General features: G+C 45.7%; 2 protein-coding genes across 4 annotated transcripts in view; both read left to right on the forward strand.

The window, feature by feature from the left end:
• Positions 1 to 4,053, forward strand: part of LOC144142639 (serine/threonine-protein kinase D3-like) — a 38,889-nt gene extending 34,836 nt beyond the window's left edge. For all 3 annotated transcript variants that reach the window (XM_077674291.1, XM_077674290.1, XM_077674292.1), the window contains exon 16: positions 377 to 4,053. In XM_077674291.1, the coding sequence (XP_077530417.1) occupies positions 377 to 649 (273 nt within the window). In that variant the 3' untranslated portion in view covers positions 650 to 4,053. The remainder of the gene's footprint in view (positions 1 to 376) is intronic.
• Positions 4,054 to 5,726: 1,673 nt separating this feature from the next.
• The window catches only part of LOC144142640 (uncharacterized), a 37,756-nt gene continuing 17,215 nt past the window's right edge, over positions 5,727 to 26,267 (forward strand). Inside the window, exons 1-8 of the mRNA XM_077674293.1 lie at positions 5,727 to 5,842; positions 11,778 to 11,970; positions 14,582 to 14,680; positions 16,411 to 16,657; positions 19,247 to 19,383; positions 19,508 to 19,564; positions 21,257 to 21,373; positions 22,480 to 22,682. Coding sequence (XP_077530419.1) covers positions 5,816 to 5,842; positions 11,778 to 11,970; positions 14,582 to 14,680; positions 16,411 to 16,657; positions 19,247 to 19,383; positions 19,508 to 19,564; positions 21,257 to 21,373; positions 22,480 to 22,682 — 1,080 coding nt within the window. The 5' untranslated portion in view covers positions 5,727 to 5,815. The remainder of the gene's footprint in view (positions 5,843 to 11,777; positions 11,971 to 14,581; positions 14,681 to 16,410; positions 16,658 to 19,246; positions 19,384 to 19,507; positions 19,565 to 21,256; positions 21,374 to 22,479; positions 22,683 to 26,267) is intronic.

Consider the following 26,267-nt stretch of genomic DNA (forward strand, 5'->3'; position numbering starts at 1 on the left):
CGACATGTCACTATATACTAACTTGCCCGAATGACTATTCCACTTAACGTTGTCCCACATAACTGGACCAAATTTTTGTGGTCCCGCCGAAGTTGAATTGATGAATTGACTGTGGTGTGTACCTAAATCACCAACTGCAGCGCACATTGTGGCCCCCTCCCCACATGTGTAGTCTCGCTGTTCCACATAGAGTTGTTCCGCGTAACTCGGCCAAATTTTTGTGGTCCGACTGAATCGAATCGACAAGTCGAGTGTGTTGTGCAAGTCAACCGCCATCTGCAGCAAGTTATGGCCCCCTTTCTGCATGTCCCATAATCTTGTCCCCACTTTTGGTGCGGCCAACATCTCTTGTACTGTCGACGCAATAACAATGCAGGACTACCAGACATGGTGCGACGTGCGCGAGCTGGAGAGCCAGGTCGGGGTGCGGTACCTGAGCCACGAGTCGGACGACGCCCGCTGGGAAGCATACCGGCGCGAGCGGGGGCTCCAAGCTCCCGCCCCCGCGCCCCCCCTCCAACCCCCCTCCTCCACCTCTCAACAGCCCTCCTCCGCCTCCTCGCAGCACCACGCACCCGCCAGGCCTCGCCTCTCTGTGCAGCGAGAGGAGGAGGCAACGTCGCCCACTTGTGGGCGCATCCGCCTCTGACCTGACCACATCCCCCACCCCCGGATTTGTGGAGGGTACGGCACCGAAGCGGAAAGTTGTGGAGGTTGTCACCTGAGGGATGGGAGGGGAAAAGCAGGTGCGGTGCTAGCGTGCACGAGGGTCGCCTTGTAGCGGCAGCATAGACGCAACGCCATATTGGTGTTCCGCTTGAATGGGAAACAGCGCACCCAAATTTTTCAGAATTACTCCCAGGAAGGTATACTCGCGTGGCTGCGGGCATTTTTTCGCTGTTTGCAGACAAAGCTCACCACAAACTTCCCGTAGTCTGTCTTGACCATTCATTGCTTTGGACACATTTTCACTTAACCATTGTCACATACGTGGCACGTTGCTTTGCGTTTTAAACAGCGAAGCTGTTTAAATTGCGAAGCTGGTCCGGTGGCGTTAGCAAAAAAAAAAAAAGTACCAAGAACAAAACGCCAGCACGACCTTCACGCAGCTGTGTAGGCAGAGCCAAGCCTTGCCTAGCCGTGACATCACCGCGCCGACGTGGCGACTTCGGCGACACACAGCGCCTCATGACTCTGTGCAGAGCATATCGTTTACACTCCCGCAAAACATGGCTTGGCTGAAGGACTGTGTAACTCCCGAGGAAGAAGTAATGGAGTGTGAACGCCGTCGTGCCGCCGCTCGAGAACAAATGAGATAGCTACGATCCAACCCTGAGTATCGCGTTGAAGCTGCCGCGCCTTAACGGCAGCGAAGAGCAAAAGATCCTGAGCACCGCGTTTGTGATGTGGAGTACAAGCGGAATCGCTGGCAAAACGATTCTGGACTTTGAGTATTGGGGCACTTCTAACACCACACCTGCAAGTCCATGGGTGGCGCGAACGGGCAGTTCGCCTCGTCCGTCAACACTTAGCCTAGCCTGGCGAGAACATTGCAAAGACTAATAAAACTTATCAAAACCGGGAGAAGCTAGGTTGACGTCCAGCTCTGCTGTTTCTCCAGTCTTGCACTTCTAGCGCAAGCTGCGCCAATTTCTTTATTTAAAGGGAATGACTCTACCCCGGCTTATGGCTTTTGTAACGCGGCCTTGGGTTACCCAGGAAGTCTGTCGGGAGCTTTGTCTGCAAATGGAGGATGAACGTCCATGCTTTATTATTGCTAACTCCGCGTGGTCGAGGCTGTGAATTGCAAAGTGGCGCTGACAGCAAAAAAGCAGCAGAAAGTAAGCCCAAAAGCACATAGTCATCTGCTGCCTCCTAGTGGACGTTGACGGCGTTTGCGGATGCCGCAGGGGAATGTCCTTGCCGACACATCTGCTTCCCTCATTTAATTGGTGCCGCCGTGTCCACTACTTCTATTGGCTGATGCCTGCTGTAGCTTCCTCATCACAGCTCCTTGAAGTTTGTGAAATGGAAGTGTGAACGTGCAGCGCACCATTGCGGTGTCACCAAGGGCACTCCAAGGACACACTTCTCGAGCTCGAAAGTTGTCCCTTGAAAAATGCAAGCATGGTGTATTGAAGGTATTGAACCTGATGGAAGATTGTTCAAACGGAAAATGTCCTGAATGCAAATTTTTCTGTGTACGTTTTATACATCACTTTGGATGCATCGCATCGGCGTTCTGCTTAACCACACTGGGCTTTTTTCAGTTCACAAAGGTCTGGTAAGCCGGCAGGCAATGAACGGACTTTCAGCCTGGGAGCAACCCTCCTAGCGAAATGCAAAAAAGCTGTAATGTCGGATCGGAGTGTCTGACAGCCGGTGGCAAGCCCAGAACTAACCCACTTCTATACTGCTTCTCTGAAGCAATGTAGAACAACAGGCAGCATTCCAACACGTTTGTCGGGCTACAATTGAGGTTGTTGAGATGTTTATGCAGAGCAAACGCACCACTGTTTGTTGTGGTTGGTTGTGAAATTACCCAATAGAACTGTCCCGAGTGAAAGTTTTACGAGTTGCACATTGTGAAGTCTCCTTTGACGTCATTTGCTCTGATGCATTGGGGGGAAGATTGGTGCGAGTTTTGCACTCAAAGCTGTGTGAATTCAGTCTGAACTGTTGCACAGCATCGAGGAAAGAAGTCAGTTCTCGACAAAAAACTTCAACATGGGAGTTACTTAGACTTTTTTTGTACGCACATCAGTTATCCATGCAGTGAACCTAACAAAGCACATCTATTGGTGTCAAAAATAGCACTCGTAAGAATAGGTGCTCCTGGACCAGGCTTTTGGGAGAGCTTTGTAGGTTAACGTAATGCTGAAAGCCCCTTATTTGTGAAGGCGAAAATGCTCAAAAGAACTTTTGCAATTGAAAAACTTGTCATAAGAACTTCTGCATTGAAAAACTTGCCTGTTCATGTTCAAAACTGGCATGTACGCACGGACCCATCTGTGATCTGCTTCAATTTCTGAATTTGTCGGTTGTTAGGATCGCAAGGGTTTCTACGGATTTGGGCGGCTAACCTCCGTATTCCCGTATCACGGACACACTTTCAAATTCTAGACCAGGGTACCACTTCTTCACGGAACTGAAGCTTTCCTTTGTTTTCTTAGAACAAAAAAATGTCTGTGAAGCGACAGGGCTTGCAAGTTTTACAACTGTCCGGAGAACAGATTCAGTTGTAACGTGAATCGATAGGCAGGTTGGGCTGTGTTCCCGTATCCTGCAACGGTTTACTATCCAAACACCTAAGGTGGTGCCGATGGTGTGGTTTACTATCCAAACACCTAAGGTGGTGCCGATGGTGTGAAAGACGCTCGTCAAGTCGGCGAAACATGGCCAAGCAGGCGGTCACTTGTGGAGAGAATTTTGGAGTTGGCGGGGGACTCGACAAACAACGAACAAATATATACTGAATGTCCAAAGCGAGACCCCCGCTTTCCCGTTCAGCGTCCCCTCAGTTACCGAGTGTTTGCGCTGCACCAAATATCCTCCCTTTATATGTACGAAGAACTCTTCTCTACGGAGCAGCATTTTTGGCGTTTCCACTTTTTCGCCACCTTTTACTACAGCATTCCACGTCACATATGTGATACTTCTCGCATTGCAGCTGATTGACCCTCTCTGTGACGTCTGTTTAGCGTAGTGTTGGCACGGTTAATACAACGATGACCTGTCGTGTTTTTTCGTTTGTTTTTTCTCGCTCTTCAAGACGAGACGTGGGGTGAACTAAGGACAATCCAACAGACACTTGCGGGCACAATTTCTCCCATGTTTTACGACCGAGCCACAGTTTTTTCACTCTTCCCCCCCTCCCATTCCTTTTGCTGTACGTTTGCAGCTGTGGCATTTCAATAACTTTATTAGTGTAGAGTATGCGTGTTAGAACGAAATGTGTTTCATAACCAATCGCCCCTTGTCTTTTGTTTTTTCTGTCCTCTTTTGATACATCGTGTATAAGCACATGGCATAAAGTTATCTACGCAAACCGTGTATCTGTGGTCTTTCTTTTGTCGTATGACGGAAGTCGTACGACAAAATATCGTATCCGCCTTTTTATCGTATCGGCGCCGTATGACGGAAGCCAAGTTGCAGACAGTCTGAGATTAAATGCATGCTCAGAAACCATGCTCATCTGGGCTCATCGTCTGCTAGGCTGTTCCTTTTTAAGATCGTCGTAAGAGAGAAAAATCGCCGCTTGCACCCGCTAGTTAAAGATTTGGCCGGAAATATGTGAATGCACTGTTCAGTTACCGCGTGAGGCACACATGGATACTGTTTGGACATTTGAATCCTGCATTAGCGATTTTTTCGTTGTCATTGCAAGCAAAGGTACCCCAAGCAGACAAAGCAACACCTTCTGGCCATTGGCCATACAGGCCCAAGTCAAGGTATATCTTGCATCCAAGTTGATTGCTTGAATAGGGTGGTTATCACATGGTGTAGCAATTGTGAACATGTTTGCCTCGCGCTGTGCTTTGCCCCGATTGTTTTTGGTCAAGCAGGGTGCAACATCTGAACTTCATTCAACACGGTCTTGTCAGTGGTATGCCCTCATTTGCAAGCAGTAGAAGAAAGATTGCTCATTTTATGCTCTTCACGTGGGTTAGTATGCTGCATACATCCATGGAGCAACTAAGACCCCTCGGCACAGGTGAGTCCAAGAAATAAGTAGAATTTCTAGTTGTCGCATGAGTCAATGTAGAAACTGGTGAAAAACAGTTCATGCATGATTGAGGAAGTGCATACTGCTTCAAAAGGAGTGATTGCTACACTTGAAGGAAGCATAAATGTTATCCTGGGCAATCCGCAGGAAGAGTAAATCAATTGTGCCTGAGGACCATGCCCATAGCGACTCGCGAGTTTTTTTTTTCAGTTTCTTATTTCGGGTTGTAAGCCCTGTTAATTGAGCCTGAAATTGCAGTGGGAAAAGAAATGAGGGAAGCGAAAAGGGGGGGGGGGGGGGGGTAGTGTCGGGCTTTTCTCTTTGCTACGCCAGGGGCGTCATAGAGGATGGCACCAGGGTGGAAAAGGAAATTTTCCACTCGGCTTTTGCTGAAAAATCCGCCTTTATTGCTTCGTTTCTTTAAGGTGCCGTCTGAATACTAGCGGGGGGGGGGGGGGGGGGGAGCTAAAATTTTGCTTTTTGCTGCGGACGTTTTAGTTGCTGCTTCTGTGACATCAGATATGAACGATCTGCTAGGTTATCAGGAAGTCTCATATTAAACTGACACTGATCATAGTCGCCGGGTAGTAATAAAGGTTAACTACCAGTCACGGGCCCCATTCAAAACCTCCGTCACGGAGATTTTCAGCAGTGGTGGGGTTCATCTGAAAAGACAGCGCAACAGCCATGCGGCGTAATGAAGCGCAAAGTTTTATGCATGTAGGCAGCTGTATGAATGGTATCAATGCAGAACTGAAAATAAAAGCGCACACAGCGCTGTCACAGGCGCTGTACCGCTAGTTCCTGGACATTGCTTTTTTTTCAGCATGGCGGAAACGAAACCCGCAAGCAGTCGAAGGCGGGCACAAAAATAAAACGCAAACGATTTAATAACTCTGTTTTCCAGAATATTTTTACTTTCAAAGTCGTGAATTTGAGTTCGAAAGCCTAACTAGGTCCTCCAAAAAAAAATAGGGGAAAATTAAAGTGCTGTCATCTGTCTATGCCCTCAATCAACAGCTTTCATATGTCTACCTGGTAATTCTTTCTCGTTTATCCCGAAGCGAATTCCACAATGCACCAACCAAAATGTGCCAGGAGCTTACCACCGTAAACGTAAGTCGTATTTTAAGAATTTTAATAATGTTTTCTATTTATTGTAATTTTGCGGGGGCTCTATTGCATCAGATTTTCTCGCAAAAGCGTCTCTCTTTCCATCATGAGGCGCGGTCCTGTTCTGCGCCATTTTGGTTTTGCGCTGCGTCTTGTATCAATGCGACGTAGTTGGCGTAATTTCAACGAGCGCGCATTAATTATGTAGTGTGACCTCTTCATGACAAGCTTACAGTTGTTTACGTTGTGAAATCTAGTGTGTGTGGTTTTTCTCCGGTTGAACATACGAGTGAAACGTGCCTGGTTCCGACACGAAAACTCGAACATTGGCGCGCCATCGTTCAGGGCCTGCGACGGATTTTCACCACTTTCAGTCGGCTTTTGTTGTTCTGCTGCTTGTGTGTTCTCGGAAACTGTTTTGAAGGACTGCTGCTCGTAGCACATACTTCGTCATGACACTGTGTAATCGAACAGTTAGAGTGGCCGCACGCTTCCGTGAGGCACCCAACGTTCAAGTGTACCTTGTTAGCAACAATAAACGTTGCAAAACCATATTGTTTGCCTCAATGAAATTTAACGCTGGTATCTAGCGGTCGCACATAACTACCTTAAGCATCTGAGCCAAGAAAGCGCCTTTCGGTTTCCGTATCATGTGTGCGTTCACTGTGCGGGAGTTTGGGTTTGAATTAGCTTGAGTTTGCTTGGTGCACTTTCTCAACCTTGCGTTGACGTTGCGCTCGTATCCTGCTGTTGTAAGCAAATCTTTTAGTTAAACTCATGAGCTGACGTCGTAGCTGTTCCGTGGTCCCTGCGGCATTGCAGAGGGACCAATGCACGTGGTGGCGCATTAAGATCGCTGTCCTGATGTGGAGCGCTACCTTCAATAAGACAATGTTTCTAACGTAATTGCTACGGTATGCGCGGCATCAGGAGAGTAACGGACAAATCTTGCCAAAGGTTTGTCTTGCTACATTTAAACCTTCATCGCTTTAGACCTGTGTGGTCAACTTCCCCTTTTATTTTTGCAGTTAGTGCTATCAGTTTCAGTATGTGCTGTTTATGGCTTGAAACTTGTATAGATGAACAATCGCAGCTTTGTTCCAACAATTCATTCTGCTGTAACGTTTACATTGATGTCTTCCCTTTGCGTACGACTACTCTTTGCTTGGTGATCCACTTGTTCTAATTCGTGTTGTTCATATTGACCGTCTTAAAAACCTATTTTCATGCTCGTTTTATCAAGCATATGCAAAAGTATTTCATACTGACAGAGTTGGCTAAAAGGCTCCAGATTTTGGCATTCTTAAGTAGTAATTCCCCTTTCATAGACTATGAAGGCAGTTAGTGAGTGTGTTGATGCATGTGCAAACACTCACGGTTCCTCTGTCCACACTTCACTAGAATTAGGAGCAGAAGGCACACTGTTTCTCCAATAAAAAAAAATTATGACTGTGGAGGGAAATCTTGGTACTCAAACGGGAGACATCATTGTACTCTTACTGTCCACTCACCCTCCACTTTATGGGAAGATTGGTCTCCACGCATCCTGCTCTTCCTGTGATGAGTGAGACGAAGGTCATGACAGGGAGGAGTGGCTGCGAGGGCTATTTTTTTGGCCTACACTGGCTACACCGAGTGGAGGCTCAGTGTAGCGAGTGGTGCTTCGCTGCCCACAGTAGTGCAGCCATTGTAGGGTATTTACAGCTTACTGCTGTCGTGTACACAAGTAAAGCGCAAGAAGTACACGAAACCGTTGGACTTTCTTTCCAAAGCCAGCCTCTGCAGTTCTCCGTAGTACGTGAAGCCACCCCACATCATGTCTTTTTTTCCTTTCTTTCTATTCCGTATCTGGATCAACTGTCCTGTACATAGTCTCTTCTTGTTCCTTCTGGCCTTTGGCAAATGTGCAGTTAAAGTGTGGGAAAATTCGAACAAACAAGATGTCACGAAAGAACGGAGAGTTTTGAGAGCAAAGTACTTGAAAGTGTGGGGTAGGGGAGGGGAAGCCATAGCAAAAAGTGCAGCCCTACTTCCATTTAGCAGGAGTAAAGACCTGGTGAGGAGCGAGTCATCACGGTGATGGAAAAAAAGGGGTGAATGATTTGCCCTGTAGTGGTGGCTCAGTGGCTAAATCGTGCTGCTGAAAACAAGGTCATTGGCTTGAATGTTGTGACAATGGGTTTGGTGGAGGGGAAAAATAAAATGGCCTTCATACTGAATTGCACGTTAAAGAGTCCATGCAGACAAAATATAAGTTCGGTTCATTCAGAAGATTGCCTTGTTAGAATCATACTGACACCATTTTTGATGCACAATTAGCTCAAATAAGCTATATAATGAGGAAAAAAGGGAATGACCATGCAACTTACTGGCTCATTTCCTGCAGAACCTTTGATGTCATATGTGACAGCTGTGCGATTGACTGAGACCGGCAAAAGCAAACGCTAATGAGGCAGGGCTTATTTATAAGCTTGCTGAACGAGCTATTTACGCTTAAATGTAATACATATTCATTTTACAGCAGTAAGAATGAGGGGGGGGGGGTTAAACAATGAAAGTTACGAAAATACGCTAAACATCGAAGTACCGATGCGCACTGCTGATGGTACTGGTTGCACTACACGTGTTTTAGCTGCACAGTCCGCCGCTTTAGAGTTGGCTTACACGACACTGGCCGATTGTCTCAAGCGACGTTGTCTTGCGTGACCCTGTTTGTCGAGCGTACCCCATGTTTCACGAAACAATTTTTACCGCAACAAAAACAAGCTAGGTGCAAATTAAACTCTGTGAAACTTGCCATTGTTGCTGCTCCTTTTCCACTGATCTATGCCACTATTTTTTCAGTTGGTAAATTACTTCCCAAGATAATTAGTCATTTTTGGAGGAACCATAGACACAACAGTGTTGGTCATAGAGCTGTAATCTTTGTATTTTCCAATACTACGAACCCGGGTGAATGGACAAAGAGAATCACTTTTTTGAGGCACCATTTGGAACTAATTTTACAGCTCATTAAACTTTGGTGGCACCAGTGGCAAGAAACCATTTCGAATGCCCACTTCAAACAGCAAAGTTTAGTGAGCTGTAAAATTAGTTTCAAGTGTGCATCAAAAAAGTGATTCTCTTTGTCCATTCACCCGGGTTCATAGTATCGGAAAACATAAAGACTACAGTTCTATGACCAACACTGTTGTGTCTATGGTTCCTCCAAAAATGACTAATTGTCTCTAATTATCCTGGGAACTAATTGACTGACTCAAAAAATAATGGCATATTTGAAATTAGTGGGGGAAAAGCAGCAAGACTGGCAAGTTTAACATAATTTTACTTAGAAATTAAAAAAAATTGTTTTAAAAGCCATGTCCCCCTTGTAAGTTTTTCCTCCCAGTTCTTTGATGGCAAAGAAAGTTCTGGCGTGGCAAGGCTGCAGAGCCCAATAACGCACTTAAAGTTCATTTGAATACCCACCTTTGTGACTTCATGGCAGGTGTCACGAAAACACATGATTTGGCGGGAGAACCAAAATTTTAACCTAAATTGATTAATTTCTCAGTCAACACCCAGCACAAGCGCTGGGGGCACTATAAAACATGAAATCTTTCGAATAAAACAAACGTATTTTGTCTGCATGGCCCCTTTAAAGGGCATCCCGACCGATCGTAATTATTCCATAGCCCTGTATTACGGTGCACTTCACCACTCAGGTGTAGCCTTGGCACCTAAAACCCCAGTTTGAGTTGCACTTTCTCTAATTGGTAAAGCATGTTCCCGTTGAAAGTTGTGTACTTTTGGCAAATGTATGCGCTCCTTTATACAAAGATGCATGCGATCTCGAAACTGAAATGAGCCGGAAAAATTTATTTGGCAGAATTTCTGCTCCTTAAACCAACCCTCTGCCACGCTCCTGTCATAGGTTAGACCACTAATTTTCATGCTTATTCAGGCTCCTCCGTTCTCTTTGCGGTCTGGAGGCCTCTGCATTTGGAAAGAGTTCAAATTTATGAATCATTGTTGCTTCTAAATGTGGCTGCCTTCCTGCCAGTCGTTTTTGCGGCCATTTCTTTTTAACAGCGGAGCCATTTTAGCTTGAGCTTGGTCTGGTGGCGTTAGCAAAAAAAGATAGCAAGAAAAAAACTGCTGCCTGTAAAGTGTGCACCACCGCAGATGGGTGTTAAGCAGTGAAGCCAGCTTTCATACCTGCTCGAGCGTGAGCACAGGGGGCCTTTGTGTATGCACACCCCTTACTATACCATTTTAAAGGTGATAGTCTTTCTCGGTCTACTGAAACACAAAAAAGAAAAATTTGTGCAGCTTGTACTAAAGCAGAGCTGAGGGTCAACCTATCTTCTTCCCCCCTGGGATCCGCCGTCAGTGTGGGGGACAAACTTGAACAGCCTTGTAAAATCCGGCTGAACTTGGCCTCACCCCTCAACACTTAGCCTAGCCTAGCAAGAACATCGCAAAACCTTAGCAAAGCCTAGCAAAGCTTAGTGAAACCAGAACAACCTAGGTCGACCCCCAGCTCCGCTGTTTCTCCAGCCTTGCACCATTAGTCCAAGCTACGGAAATTTTTTTAAGATGTATTAAATACCAACGGTGCCACTACCACTGCTTGTGAGGAGCACATCTGCACATTCATACATGTGTGTGTATTTGTAAGGGGGGCGCGGGGGCAATTCTTTTAAAGATGGTAATCTTCCTTGTGCTACCGAAACACAAAAGCTTTTGTCTTTCTGTCTGTCACACGATTTAGCTGCCCATCCAAAGAGCGAAAGAATGCTTGAACACAAGGTATATTCGGGCAGGACGGTTCTAAACTACTTAAACAGCTGGTATGGTTCGTACGTGCTCACACTATACAGCACAAAGGAAACCTCGGGCACTGTCTAAGCAAAATGCAGGTACATTAACGAGAATACCAGTGTTCCTTTAATTAAAAATACACATCGGAGGGGCTTAGTGGTTTTTACGGTAGCAACTGAAAAAACTTCGCATTTAAAATGGGCTTAAAGAGAGGCTTAATCAAACGAAAACTAAAAACAAAAAATGTCGGCCAGAGCTGTTCCAAGTGCATTAAAAGATAAAGAAAAAGGTGTGCGCTTAGCCAACAGGCAACACGCAAACAGCGGGAATGTGGGAAAATTGAATTGAATTGAGCAAACTTCATTGAGGAGGGTGAAAGAAGGGACGGGGAAAGGGTATTGAGGGGAGACATGGTTCTTAAAACAATTTATTTTAGTTTTTAAGTAATACCTGTGAAACTTGTCAGACTTGCTGCTTTTTCCCAGCTGATTTCAAACGTGCCATTTATATCTGAAGTTGGTCAATTAGTTCCCAAGATAATTAGAGACAATTAGTCATATTTGGAGGAACAATAGACAAGACAGTGTTATTCATAGCAATGTAATCTCTATATTTTCCAATACTATGTACCCTGGTTAGTGCAATAAGAGAACCAGTTTTTGATTCACTGCTTGGAACTTGTTTTACAGCTCAATAAACTTTGGTGTTTGAATTGGGCATTCAAAATGGTTCCTTGCCACTGGTGCCACCAAAGTTTAATTAATGAGCTGTAAAATTAGCCCCAAGTGGTGCATCAAAATACCAATTCTCTTATTGCATTCACCAGGGTTCATAGTATTGGAAAATATAGAGATTACAGTGCTATGACCAACACTGTCTTGTCTATTGTTCCTCCAAAACTGGCTAATTATCTCTAATTATCTTGGTAACTAATTGAGTGACTCAAGAAATAGTGGCACATTTGGAATCAGTGGTAAAAAATGCAGCAAGACTGACAAGTTTCACAGAGTTTACCTAAAAATTACAGGAAGCTGTTTTAAGAGCAGTGTCCCCCCTTAAAAGGAAGATATTTTGCGGTGAAGCAGGCAGATACGCAGCCCATTTTCTTTGTGTCCCCTCGCTGTGGTCGTTGCAGGAGTGGCCAGTGCAGCCCATGGAGGAAGAGTCGGCCACCCTGGAGCTCCTGGCCTTGCAGTCGCAGCCAGCCGAGGAGGAGGAGGAGGTGGGAGCCACCCTGCCCGCAGGCACCCTGGTGCACATTGACGGGGACACCCTGGTGGCCGTGGTGGAAGAGGGGCAGACTATCACCGCCGGGGAAGTGGCACCACGTAAGCAGCGCTCCCGCTCGCCCCCATTCTGTTTTTCCAGGTTTTTTTATGCAATTGTAACTTGTTATAAGAGTGCAGCATTATTTGGTTGGGACCCTTTGACAATATTGTTGGGTCCCTGTGCACATTGTATGTGTATCATTGTATGTGGTTTAAAGAAATAAACTACAAACATTTGATATATGTGAAACTTGTAGCTTAGGCACGTTGGTGGGCTGCCGTGGTGCTGCGTTGTGCTGCTGTACACGACGAAGCATGTTCGATTCCCGGCCGCGGCGGCCGCTTTTGTGATGGAGGCGAAAAGCAAAAACGCCCATGTGTACGAGATTTCGGCGCACGTTAAAGATCCCCGGGTGGTCAAAATTAATCCGGAGCCCTCCACTACGGCGCGCCTCATCGCCAGCGTTGCGTCGGCGCGTTAAACCCTACAATCAATCACATTGGTGGGGCTTTTAACTCGGCCACATTTGTGCAGCAAATGCTTAAAAACACTTCCCTTAGAAAAAAAGAACACGAGACAGGAGAACTTGCACGTGCACCAGTTCTGACTACCAACAGATTTTTTCTTCGTATTCAATATTTCATATTAATGGTTCTATTTTAATGATGCAAGACCAACTAGGGCAAAGAGCACCAAGAAAATTACAGAAATCAAAGAAAAAAGTGTTGTAAAGTGAAACTAATTGTGGCAGTTGAAGTAGAAGAGAGCCGATTTAATAACAGTTAAAAATGCTGGTGTATATGACCAGGTAGTAATTATGCGAGGTACGAATGAGCTGCAAAAACCAAATTTCCGACAAATAGTTAAAAATGCATTTCAGAGGAATCATGGGATAATCTGATGTAAAGAACGATGGATGTAGTGGAACATGTAGTCTGTAAAGTTGTGGGAAACATGTTTGCATCGTGTTGTGTATAGTGCCTTACATTGTATTAGAATGTGGCTAGCAGATAGGTGTTCTTAGACCTAGCTGCTGCACAGGGGTTTTGAAGAGGCAGTGAGCAAGTGTGATACATGTGTGTGGTCTATCCGCAGTCTAGCCAAGGCAACTTCGATGAATCTGTCATGCAAATCAGGGGTGTTATGTTCTAAGTGTGGTTTTATTATGTGTAGTTTTTTGTCTATCTGTGTACTCCATTTTGCTTGCCATATCTTATGAAGGTGATGTCTGATGTGTATCTTGGCTTCAGTGCAGAATACTGTTGTTTATGTCCGGTGTACGTGTAAGTGCAGCAGCAGTGGCCATTTGATCCACAATATCATTCCAGGCCATCTCAGTGTGGCCTGGAACCCAGCACCTGGTCACTTCGAGATTTAATGCATATGGTTTTATACGAAACATTAGGAATGGTTTTTACAAGAATCCCTGGATGATAATGCACGTACAATGCTCAGCAAATCTGTGAAAATGATAGACTTGTGTATTTCATGTTGGACTATGTAAATTAAAACAAGCAAAATGCCATAGGTTTCCACTGTAAAAATGCTGCTTTTCAAGTTGAGTCTTAGAGACCCTGAAATTGGGTTCTAAAGGCCTTTTTTGGTGCATCACTAAAGAACTCGGCACACTTGTACTTATCCTGATTCAGTAGGTAAAAAAGAACGTGCCATGAATGCAGCACTTCACACAATTTGCGATGCACTTCCCTCAGAAGCTTAAGCTAAACCCGCCTTGGTAGGAACTGTTTAAAAGGCAACAAGGTTTAAAAATCCCAGACCATCTCCACTAATGTGAAACCTGGAAAAAGGGGCGAAGTATGCAGTGTGTAAGTGTGTTCTTGGTGCCTTGGTGTTTTTGCCGACGGAGGTGAAACCATTGGGGAGCAGAGGTATACAGCTTTGCTGTGAAAGTCTCGTGTCTTTGAAGCACCAAGCTCTCTAGCGCTAGGTGTAAACGAGGGTCCCGGTGTTTTTTTCATTACGCGTTACGAAGTGCTCCAGCGCGAGGCGTAAACAAGTGTTCCGGTGTTTTTGTTTAGTACGCGTTACGTTCTAGTGCGAGACATAAACGAGTTTCCCAGTGTTTTGGTACTGTGACTACGTGAGACGATGCTTACGACGATGACATGAGACACGGGTGGCCCGAGCCCCTAAGGGGCTTCGCCCCTAAAAGGCCAGCTTTTGTGGACTCAGTGGCTTAATTGGGTCATCATATATCAACAAGGTTTTGCTGTATCTGTTCGGCTATGAATGCCTCCTCATGCTACGTGTATTGCATTGTATTCAGGCAACTGTAGCCTTACTTGTGTACCGTGCTCTCACTTGTCATGTTTGTGCCAGAATGCACCAAATATTGGCTCCTTCTGTTCGCCTGTCCAGAGCAGTTGTGAGCTGCTCCTGGCAGTATGAAACTGTTCTGCCACAGAGCTTCTATGGGAAAATAAAATGCGAAGCTGCTCTGGAACAGTCCAGAATGACAAAGAAAAGAACCCTGGGGAGTGCAAGGGAAGGTGGTTACTTCTCTTCCACGATCCAGCGTCGAAGAGGCCAAAAAATGCTTCAGTTTCAGTTTTGTTACTAATTTCAGTGTTTTGCTTGATCGCTTTGTTTGCGCATTGAACATTTCTTGAACAGCATCACAAAAGAGGGGTGCACTCATTTTCTGTGCAGAGCTTGCCGAGCTAGACCTTTCGAGTTTGCTGTCTGTGGAGGAACCTGAAGAGGATGTGCTGCAGAAGGCACTGCTTCAAGCGGGGACGGTGGTCACAGGTGAGCTACAATTCTCATTAGAACTGGTTCAGTCAATTAGTCATAACCACACTATGACACAGTTGAAAAAATTTGCAAAAGCTCTTGAGTGGGAATCATCAAATGAATGTGTAAGATGCTCTGCTAAACACCAAACACCTTCAAAGCCAGCCTTACCACTTTACACAAATGCATTGGTGAAAAAACACTTCTTCAGGGGAAATGTAAAAAGCGATATCAAAGCAGAAAGGCTCAGGGGCCCTCTCCTAAATCTGGAAAGAAATTAACATGCTAAGAGATGTCAGAGAGCACTTGAGCGGATTTCCCAGATGCCACAAGGTCATTGCAGTGTTGTATTGTCTACAAACTTTCTCAGGGAAAAACTTTACTATGCTTTTTTAAAGAAAGTTGAGAGAAGGGCCAAAATCACAACGAAGAACGAACTGACAGGGCAATTTTTCATGCATTGAATAAACGAATCTATGAACAATCTAAATGAATACCGATACATGGTTTATGAGATACAGTCTGGTCCACTGATAAAAATATCCAAATAGTATCCAAGTGCCAAGGAAATTCTGTCATTATAACTGATAATTGTTATAAGCAGGTTGCGAAAAAAAAGGTGAAACAAAGCATAAAACATTTTATTCACATGGAAGCAAGGTATTATTACGACTTATTTGCGGAAAAGAAGCCATAGTCGGTCAGCTTTGTTTGCCGCACGCGAAGCTGGCGCACATCTTTTTTCAAGAGCCCCTGTAGGTGCTTCACCCAGCTGGGCAAAAGGTCGTTGGCGGAAATGAAGTCCCTGAGGATCTTTATCATGTGTCGGGCCTCCTGTGAAGGCACTACCCGAGTAGGCTGCACAACCGTGTCGTCAGAGTTGTCACTGTCGCCGCTGTCTGCAGCACACATCGGCATAACAATTGCCTCGTCAGTGAGGCACTCAGACGTTTTTAAAGCATCGGCCCTGATGTCCCTTCACCGGAAAAATGGAGGCTGTTGAAGAGGCACCCAGTCAAAGTCAAAGCAGTGTGCACGTGACACAACAAGCCAACATGCGAGAGTGCCGCGATATCGCGAGTGGGCGCGGGGACAATTCCAAAGCAACAGCGCCGGAAGGGGGGTATGGAAGGAAACCTTCTCTCTTCTTGCTTCCTCATGAACGGCGCAGTCGACTCATTTTCTGAGGCAGGGAAGGGATGCGCACGCTGGAACCGGATTCAGTCGTTATATCCGATATCGCGGCACTGGAGCATTGTAATAGCAGTTTAATTTACCATAGAAAGCATACAAAAGTGGACTGTGCCATATTTGTTCATCGTATATCCAATATATTGTTATAAACGGTATCGTTATAAGTGGACTCGACTGTAAAGGTATACTGTCGTACTCCTTCTTTACAATCGATACGGGTAATGTCTTATCTAGAAGCGTTCCTTTTTCTCCGTTTTCAAGTAAATGTTTTGACACAGTTAATAGAAGTCCAATTTTACACACATGTTGACGTCCAGAGATCTTATAAGAGCTTTTCACTCGACCGACTGGTCTATGGGGAAATGCATTAGTTCTTGGACAGGGTGGCATCGGTCCCTCTGAAAAAGCTTTCACTTTGATGAAGTGGTCATTTCCATGCTCGACATCTGAAAAAGTGTAATTATTTTCTCCGGAACTCTCGGACCGTGTTGCCTGTGCTTGTGCCATCGACGTGACCTGTCGTTTATTCCTCCAACCGCTTTTGTTCCCAGAGGAGAGCACCCAGGAGGAGGAGGAAGAGCAGCCACAGCCAGAGCCCGAGACACAGCCAGAGCCGCAGCCCGAGCCGCAGCCGCCGCAAACAGTGGTCATCGATGTCAGCAGTCCAATTGAGCTGTGCCAAAACGCGCTGATTGTGGTGAACGGGAAAAAGTGCGTGCTGCAGCAAGACCCCGGCACAGGCCAAGTTCTTGCCTACCCTATCCAGGAACAACCCAAGCGGAAGCGCGGCCGGCCTAGGTGAATATGTACCTTCTTTTTAAAGCTGATAATCTATCTTGAGCCACGTAAGTGCGAATATTTTGGTCTGTCTGTGTCTGTCGCTCGATGCAACTAATATACCAGTAGACAGCTCAAGCGATACATGAACAAAAAGCATGCATTAGACAAGACAATTGTGAACTCCTAAAATTACTGACATGGCCCATACAGGTTCAACTTATTCGGCGCAAAGGAAACGTTAGGCATATTTGAGACGAAGCACAATTGCATAAATGAGAAGATAAGTTGCACGCCCCCGCTCTGCAACACCCATTCTTCTGTCCCCTTCCTACCCCTCACGTCTAGCCCCTTCCATGCTGAATGCAGTGGAGATTTGCTTTATTAACTCCTTCAAGTTCATCTAATTGCTTACGTGCCATCTGCTGGGAACATCTGTTTCTGTTGTTCTTAAAACAGCCTGAGATGCCATGTTTTATTATCTTGTTTGCTTTCCTCTCACCCCTTTTTGACGCCATTTTTTGCCTTTTTTTATGTGTTCTCATGAAAACCCATCCCACGTGTATTCTTAACTAAAAGAATGCCGGTCCTTTCACTTATGTGCCAACATTTTGCCGCAAATATGCCTGACGGTTTCTTTCGGTAGTTTGGAGAGGTCCTGCCTTTTATTTATACTTCTTGTTGAAGCATTCTTTCAACTATCGAGTTACAGACGGACTAAAATAGCCCAAGAAAGGCTACTGTCTTTAAAAAAATTATAACTAGTTTGAATTAGCGGTAGTTAGGTTACTCTGCCACCTCATGCTTGTCCGAGCATTACCAGGTGCAAAAAATATTTTTTTCTAGCCGAAACGTTGAACCATAAATTTTCTCTAGCTAGAAATAGGCAGAATTTCTAGCTAGAACTGCATTAAAACGTTTAAAACTGTGGTTAGAACAATTAGACCTGCATTAGAATTTCGAGCTAGGACTGTGTTAGAAGTTCTAGCTAGAAATTCAGTTTCTAGCTCATTTCTAGCCGGATCGAGATTATTTTCCAGCTGGCAGCTGTTACTTCCAGCTAGCATATGTCACTCCAGCTGGAAGAAAAAAAAACCTGCAAGCTGGAAATAATCGTCTCTAGCTAGACTAATGCCTCTGCTACACGGTAACTTGCAATTGACAATTGGACTCTCATCCACAACTGCGCCCCATGTATTTACAATGTGGCACTCGATAGACAATTGGTTCAACGGCCTTCAGAAGGCCTTTGAAACAGCCGTGTAGCACGGGCATAAGACTTTTTTCTAGTTATAAGCTGTTGATTTTCTTTCAACTCTTGGCTGGCAGCTGAATTGATTCATAGACCACGGCCATTTGATCCTCCCCCCCCTTGGTGCAGCCGCGTCGCCTGTGGCGCTCGCTCTCGGCGGCAAATGAAAGCAGCAGTGGCAGAATAAAAGGGGCAGCTGAACGGAACCACATTCGTTCTAAGGTTCTTGGTGGTTTGAATAAATTAGAGTAATAATGGGTAATTTTCCCATCCTGGGTGGGGCACAACATGCTGTAGGGTGTTATCATTGAACTTGCCCCTAAACATGGCTGTGTTTGTCTGGTGGCTGTCTGCGACGATATGGGTAATGAGGAACCCCGCCTCTTCAACAGCTTTCAGTGCACTGAGCGTCAGGATACGGAGCCGGGGATGTTTCAGGTCCCTTTTAAAAATATCCAGGGCCGTCTCCACTAACGTGAAACCTGGGGAGAGGCGAATCATGCAGTGTATAAGTGTAGTCTTGGTGCCTTGGCGTTTTTGCCAACGGAGATGAAACTGTTGCGGGGTACAGGTATACAGCTTTGCTGCAAAAGACTCTTGTCTTTGAAGCACGAAGCTCTCTAGCACGAGGCGTACGCGAGTGTCCTGGTATTTTTTTTATACGTGTTATGTTTTAGCGCGAGGCGTAAACGAGTTTCTAGGTGTTTTAGTACTGTGACAGGAGACGACAATTATGACGACAACAGGAGACGCCAACAGCCCCAGTCCTTAAGGGGCTTTGCCCCTAAAGAATACCCTACAGGGATAATGTAAGCCGTGGAAAGCCCCTGCAGGGCAAAGCAAAGGAGTTTGTTGGATATTTCAGTAGCACCACTGGTTCGAAGTTCACAGCCAATATCAACGATTGTGAAAATTCTGTCAACTTGACGTTCATAAATTAATTTTTGCTCTATTGACATTTCGCCAGTAATGCGGCTGCAGTATGGCTCTTTTTGTGAGCGCAAGCTTTGTCTTCCCACTTTGAGCCGTGAAGATCCGACAGACTTTTTTAGCGTGCCTCGACATGGCAGCTTCAGCGGTCTTTTTCCCCGCATCCCTGCCGATACGGCCACACCTATAAAAGTTGCCAATCTCTTCCATGACAAATTTCGCATTCCCATTTCCTCCTTGCACGGCTTCCAAAAGGGTCTCTAGAGCTCGCACTGCTCGATTGTCTTCATACTGCTGAACTTTTTCCCTGAATTTTAAAGGCTCCCCATGTGTCACACGTGGGGAGCCTTTAAAAAGCTATAAACATTCATATATCAGCGCGGGGCAGCAAGAGCCTAATCGGCCGCTCTTTCCCCTCACTCGTGCAGGAAAGTGAGGCCCCCTCCCGAAGAGGAGAGTGAGCCCCCACCTGCCTCAACCGGAGGAGAGCAGGGCTTGCCTGGGGGTGAGGAGGAGGAGCCGGAGGACGATGGTGACACGGGCATGGTGGACGTGGTGACGGAAGGTGGGCCGCAGTGCCCACCCATGCGGCACTAGTCTGTTGTGAGCGTGTGGCTGAACTGTGAAAGAGTGTGGCCACCCCGAGACTTTGCTAACTGAGACCGTTGACGCGTTTCACGTCACTGCAGATGGGGCCCTCGTGCGCAGGAGTTGCCGGCGACGGAAGGTGGTTAGAACCATGCAGGGTGAGAGTACAACACTCCACTTTGTTATGCGGAGACATTGTGTTGTGGCTCGATAAAACTTGCTACTTGGATAGTTGGATCATAGTGTTCGCAATAAGGATTAGTGCACAACAGACAAAACTCAGAGACAAACAGAATTGGCCCCAGTCCTGTCCGTTCAGTCTGTGTTTTGTCTGTAAATCTGCGCTAACTTTTATTGAGTTGTATTGTGGGTCCCTGTTTGCTGTCCTGAGGCCAAAGTTCCTTGTAAAGCCTTGGCCTTGGCGTGATTATGTTGGGAAAAGAAATTTGTTGACGGTTACGATACTCTCTAATGAGGAATTTGAGCGCAGCGCGAACTGCAGAGTCTTCTCGGCGACGGCGCATAGCTGCTGCTTCAGTGACACCGAGAGATCTGCGAGGGCAGCACTTCCTCCGCCTCGGGAAGTGATCGCGTCATCAGTGAACGCACAACGGCGTGTGCTACCCTGGCGTTGCCTCGTAGCGCGTTGCTGCCGCGGAGCACGTGTTGCAAGGCGCCCTTGGCCTACCGCCCTCCCCCTCACACTTTCTCCATCCTCTCCTCCGCCACTTTTCTGCTCGCTCTATTTTCGTTGCCATCTTCGTTATCCTGGTTACAACGAGGCCGACGGCAAGGGATGGCACAAAACCACAGAAGCGGGTGCTTAAAGAGCTGCACTCTAAAATTAGCAGCACTGTTTGGAAATCTGAATGTGAGCTTTACGTATGTGATCACATTTGCTGTGGGCACATGGTTGTTTGCATTGTTGTGGCAGGAAAGCAGATGGGAAGCTTTTAAGGTGTGCAAATATCAAATTTCTGGCTGCGAGTGAAATACCAACAATAAAATTTGACTGCAGTGGATGGAGTGTTCTCGAAATTGAGTATCGTGGCTTTAATGCGCGGAGCTTCTAAACATAGCCACAAAAGAATAGATCATTTGTACAGTGTTAGTATCCAACGAGAAAAATTATGCAAAAGTTGTGAATAAAAAATTATGATGAGATGCTGAAGTGTTAGAACATGAAACTTAGCAGCCATTGTTACAAAGAAACCAGTTTCAGTCCTTTCGGGGTTTGAAAAGAGGTCTTTGCTAGGCCCAGAGGCTGGTATGACCGGGCATTCTTTGTTGCGAGGGTAGTCATCAGGATAACCGCGGTTACTCTTGGATACTCACTCAGGCAGACTGACAAGAAAATTGTCTTCACCTTATGGGAAAGAAACCGGCTAAAAATTTGTGTCTTAGGCCGATTTCTTCTTTTCCTCTTTTTGGTGTATAAATTTTATTCCTTTAGCATCCCACCTTCGCCTACACACACCAGAGCTAGGTTTAGTAATTTGTTTTGCACAAGGTGTATTGTCTCAGCGAAGCCAAGGCGTTGTGCAGAAAATATAATCCAACTTCGCATGTCATACAGTGAAGCCTAAAAAGTGCTCCTGTTATGCAGCAAAGCCAACTTTCTGTTCTTCATTTGCAAGTTTCAGATATTGGAGAGATGTATATTTGTGGAATAGTGGAATGCTTGAAATACTGGGATATTAAGAATACTGGAGTAGAATCTAGAAACTTAAATCTAAAATGTCACTGTTTTCTGCCTATAATGTGTTAACAGCCATATTGTGTGGTTCGCAGCCATTGATGCGTGGCGGAACACGTGTCGCCAATCCTGATTACCGTGTATGCTTGTGCAGACTACCACCTGAGCGAAGGCAGCGAAAGTGAGCCAGAGCCGGAGCCGCAGCCAGAAGAGCCCCGGCGGCGTGGCCGGCCGCCCAAAAACTTCCACGAGGAGGACCCCTTCTGGAAACGTAAGCTTAAGTCACAAAGCCAGCTGAGCGCGAATGTATGTCAAGAAGACAAAATACAGGTTCGGTTCATTTAAAAAAACTGCCTTCTCCTTATAACAATGATGCCAATTTTGTCGCAGACTTCAAAAAAAATAATGCAGATGTAATGAACACAGATGAAACAGGGGTGACTCCCCCGCAACTTTCTTGCCAAGTCTTTGTGGCGTCTCACTGACCAAAGCCACCTTCAAGGGATATGACGAGGCCTTTCTTTTTTGTCAACATTTGTTGTGCTTTTTTTCTTCGGTTAAAAAAGACATCGTTTGTGGATGGAGCTTGGTGGGATACCAAAAGCTAGTCCTTTCAAAGTAAACAAGGTTGTATAAGGTTCTGCTTTACAATGGTCTGTGATTGACTTTTAGCTTGTCTTCAGCTGCCATGTCTGAAAAATGCCTCCACAAACCCTTCAAAACCACTGTTTGGGACTGAAGCAGTTGTCTTCTAGACAGAGTTCTCCGTAAACTGCTTTATGTTCCGGGCAACGGAATGCTCCGATTATGAAGGCTGTCCCACTGCACCTCTGACCACGAAAGAGCTGGCCTTCTTGGGAGGGCATGCATAGCATAAGTGGATGAGAAATGCGTGTGGGCTTGCACACTGTGCAGAAACATTGTTTAAGCTTTTGTTAGTGTGGTTGCTACAACCTGTATATGTTTTGTCTTGAAAATAAAATCCAGTTGAAAGTTAGCGCCCATCCTCGCTCTTCACGTCCTCTTCTTTCTTTTTTTTTTTTTTTTTTGCGCTTAAAGGTGTTGATTAGGGACGACTGCGTCAACATGCGTTCCCCGGTTTTTAAAATGCAGCTTTCTGTGCCTCTCTGATGGTGCCGATGGGCAAGCAAAATGCACTGCAAAAAGTCCAACGTTACACAACGTGTTTCACAAAGCAGCGATCATGATAAGCGAAGGCACAATCAAGTGCCTTCCCGTGGTCTGAATCAGACCTGGTTCTCTCTCGCATTATGAAGCTGACGTCTGTCCGATTGCGCCATTCCAACACAGTCAAAACAGCTTTGCGTTTTAACTATCATTGTCTTAATTAAGAAAGGGGCTTTGATTTTGTTCCAGGGAACCCCGGCAGGCGGCGGGGCCGCCCCCGCAAGCGGGACGGGTCGGCCACCAAGTCGAGCAACCCGATGCAGGCGTTCTTGGTGCAGATGGCCGACGGACAGACGCTGATGATGCAGATCCCGGCCGCCAGCATCCCCACTGGCATGGACTTGCACCTGGTGGCGCAGAACATCGCCAACAGCCTCAATGCGGCCGCGGCGGTGAGTGCTCTTTCGAAGGAAAGCTCACTCTCTCACTCATCATCATCATCAACAGCCTACTCCCAGTTAAATTCCGAGCGGACGCCCACCTTTGTACCATACGTAATGGGAGTAATACCCGTTCCACACGTACACGAAAAATGACATGAAGTGCTTAATGTCTTAAGTTTTAATGCCATTAACTTGCTGCCACATGGAAAAATCTAATACCATTCGCTCTAATATTAGTCATTTTTGGTTTAAGGAGTTCCGCACAACTCATTCGCCTTCACGAACGCCTTAAATCTGCCCGCTCTCGAACACGACGGGCATCAAATGAAACCAACGAAACTCTCAGTACCAGAGTGTTGACGCGGAAACGTAGCTGAACTTCGAAATAAGGCAATTTTTTCTGCACTCTTGGTGGTGAAGTTCTGAAGACAAAGTTCACCAAAACAGCGACAAAAGGCAGAACATCGTGTTACTCGTCGTTTTGAAATTTTCGGATTTGGCTGCCGCTGGCTCGCGATGGCAGCTGCTGAAACCACTTTTAGAAACGGCTCACACCATTTTTTAAAAATCACTATTTCTCATAACGTTTCCTTTCACAACAAACATTTTTAGCCCTTGTACAATGTTTTCCTCTACGTTAAAGACTTTTAAAATTTGAGTGCATATTGCTGTTTCGTCATTATCACCATCATGCCTAACACATTTAATGCCTTCGCGTTTTCGCGTGTAGCATGGCCCGCCCAAATATTGTCATTCGGTATCTTAAGGCCTTAAACACTTGATGTCATTTTTCGTACACGTGTGGCACGGGTATAAAAAGCAGTGTGGGTGATCTTTCAATCAATGTCGCAAAAAAAAAACGCATAAACATCAGCAACACATCTTCAAAAGGCCAGGCTTAGTTTACGTACCTAGTTAGTGCCAGTAAAACCATTATTAAAAGACTCATTCCTGAAATAGGTACACGCAGGGTAGAGAGATCAGTCTGACTGATATTGCCGGGCATCAGATCGCGTGAACCCCCGCACTCTGATATCGCCCCAGCCTCGGTTGCATCGGAGTGTTATCAACTTAAAGTTCTCATTATCTTCTGGAAGAGTGTGATGTATTGGAACACAGTTTTGAAGTGAGCTGAACAAAAGGGGGAGGTGGGCCATCCTTCAAATGTGGGTGTTCACTTGGAATTTTACAATAGAGAGTTTTAGCTGACCGTTTTTGGCTCTCTGCTATGCTCCCGACGTGCCGCTCAGCACAACCGGAGCGTCAGCAGCCAAAAGGCTTTTAGCTAAGCGATAACCGTATCTCCCTCGACGGGGAATGATTCGCGTGACTGGTCGTTTCGCGCACGCGCGTGTAAACCGAAACTTCATCCTAAAGGAAACATAGGAATTTGTATTTGGTTGCCCAAACAAAGCAAAATACCGTGTGTCTGGGCCTCACTGAACCTTTTTTTGTATAATGTAGTTGCTGATATGGTATAATTTTTCTAAATATCATTAAACAAGCCGATAAACTTTGCAATAGCCAAGCCAAGGCTGTCTTTCTCGGCGCTGCATAGAAGCAGCCACGCGCTTCGGTCGACGTTTTTCGCTTCCATTTTAAATATCTTTGAGGTGTGTGGCACCATTGCCTATTCGGAAGCGCTTGCGCGGCTTCGTCGGTCGTGTTTCAATTGAAGTAACAAAGTTCGCCGTAGCGCACTCGCATCGCGGGGGCAGCCATGTTGTTATTCCGTACGATAGCGTAAGCTGCCGCGACATTCCACTAAGAGGCCCTGGTTGGCGGAGCGGGGCCCCGCTCCAGTATCGCCGGTAGCGGGCTAGCGAAGCTCTCTAATATGTGCACATCAGGACAAGGGCCTCTCCGATCAGCTTCAAACCACCCCTGTCCTGTGCTGTCCAAGTCTATTTTTTGTTATTTTCCTTATTTCGTCCCTCCATTGGTTTATCAATCAAACATGAGGGATGCTGCATTGAAAATGTATGCAAAATATTTCTACGCAATATGAGGAACTACACAGTGAATGTAATAAACTCTGATCGGCTACAAATGTCGCCAAAATGTGCCATTTCCTTCTACAGATCAGCATCATCAAAACAAATTTGTGCACGGAAACAAATGAGAAACAGTGCAAAGACAGAACACCAGAACACAAAAACATAGACAGACAGAACGGCATGTCTGCCTTCTATCTTTCATCTTTCTTTCGTCTTGGGCTGTCCCTCTCTTGTTTAAAGTGCACCCCACACTTCACGTCTGTTTGTCTACCATCTTGCATCTTTTGTTTTTGCGCTGCTTGTAATTTGTGTAAAGTTCCAACTGGACCAAGTACACACTTTTCTTTTTCTATCTCCCCCTCCCCCCAGTGACCGGATCATTGGTGCACACGTAAAGATGGGGATACGGGACTTAAAGAGGCCGTGAAAACAAAATACAAGTTTATTTTCAATAAAAATGCTGCTTTGTTCCGACAACAACGATACCAATTTTATCGCAAACTTGACACAAATAATGGAGATATTAACTCTCGTTACCGCAGGGAAATTGACCGATTTTTGGGGGTACAAGAAAACATTTTTTTTTTCTGCTAAAAAATTGGTTAGGCACTAATTACTGGAACACAAAATGCAGAATATTTAATCTCCCTTGCGAATAGCACCGGTTTTTAAAATGTTTTCATGCATAATAGTTGCAAAAAAAATACCAAAATCAAAATTTTTGTCAGGTTGTCAAAGGAAATGACAAAAAAAGGAGTTGTGTGTAGCAAACCACCGATAGCAGAAAACATTTCAAAAACACATCCTAGAAAAAATGTCGACTTGCGCGGAACAGTTCGTCAGATATAAAAAAAATGTTAGCAAGCGTGATGCCCGCGCCATGAAGTGAAGCCCAACCTGCATTCCAAAATGTGCGATTTTAGGTAGTTCCCTGGATGAAATATTGCAGTTTCATCCAGGGAGACGCCAGATATCAGAGACGCCACTTTGTCCCCACGTGATGTAAAAACATTTTGTCAATGGCTGACTTTGCATTTACGGTCAGCACAGTATTTGGGACAGGCACGCGATGCGGAAAAACATGGATGGAGTTGAGAACAAAACAAAACCCCGTGGTTGATGCTTGCTGACGTTCACGGTCAGTTATCTCTCAAAACCTTATTATCATCTTCTGACTCACTGTTGTAGCCTTGCTTGCAAGAATGAGGTGCGATGCGCTAGAATCGTGCCCTGCAAACTTTGGCCAAGTAGCTGTTGCGCGATAAAAAAGATCAGCACCACGCGCCTCCAGCATTGCAGCGCCACCTAACATTTTTGAAATGAAACAGTACAAAACTTATTGGAGACTCCGTCCGAATAGACAGTTCAACTAAGCAGCAACACTAGACACACTAGACTCGTATGGAAACGAAACTGGCAGGCGAACAGCTGGCAGTGTGTAGGGCCGGTTTGAAGCGCTCTCCTCGTCAGAACTGATATCTGGTGACTGGGTGTTATCTTCTGACTTGCATCGGAAGTTCTTGTCGCAGAAATGGGGTTACGGTTGGGGGAAATCAGGAGCGGCATGCTTTTTTTGAGGATTTAGTTGCGGATGACC

Source organism: Haemaphysalis longicornis, unplaced genomic scaffold (genome assembly GCF_048455015.1).
Source record: "Haemaphysalis longicornis isolate Haplotype H1 unplaced genomic scaffold, Haemaphysalis longicornis Haplotype H1 scaffold_6, whole genome shotgun sequence".
Lineage (NCBI taxonomy): Eukaryota > Metazoa > Arthropoda > Arachnida > Ixodida > Ixodidae > Haemaphysalis > Haemaphysalis longicornis.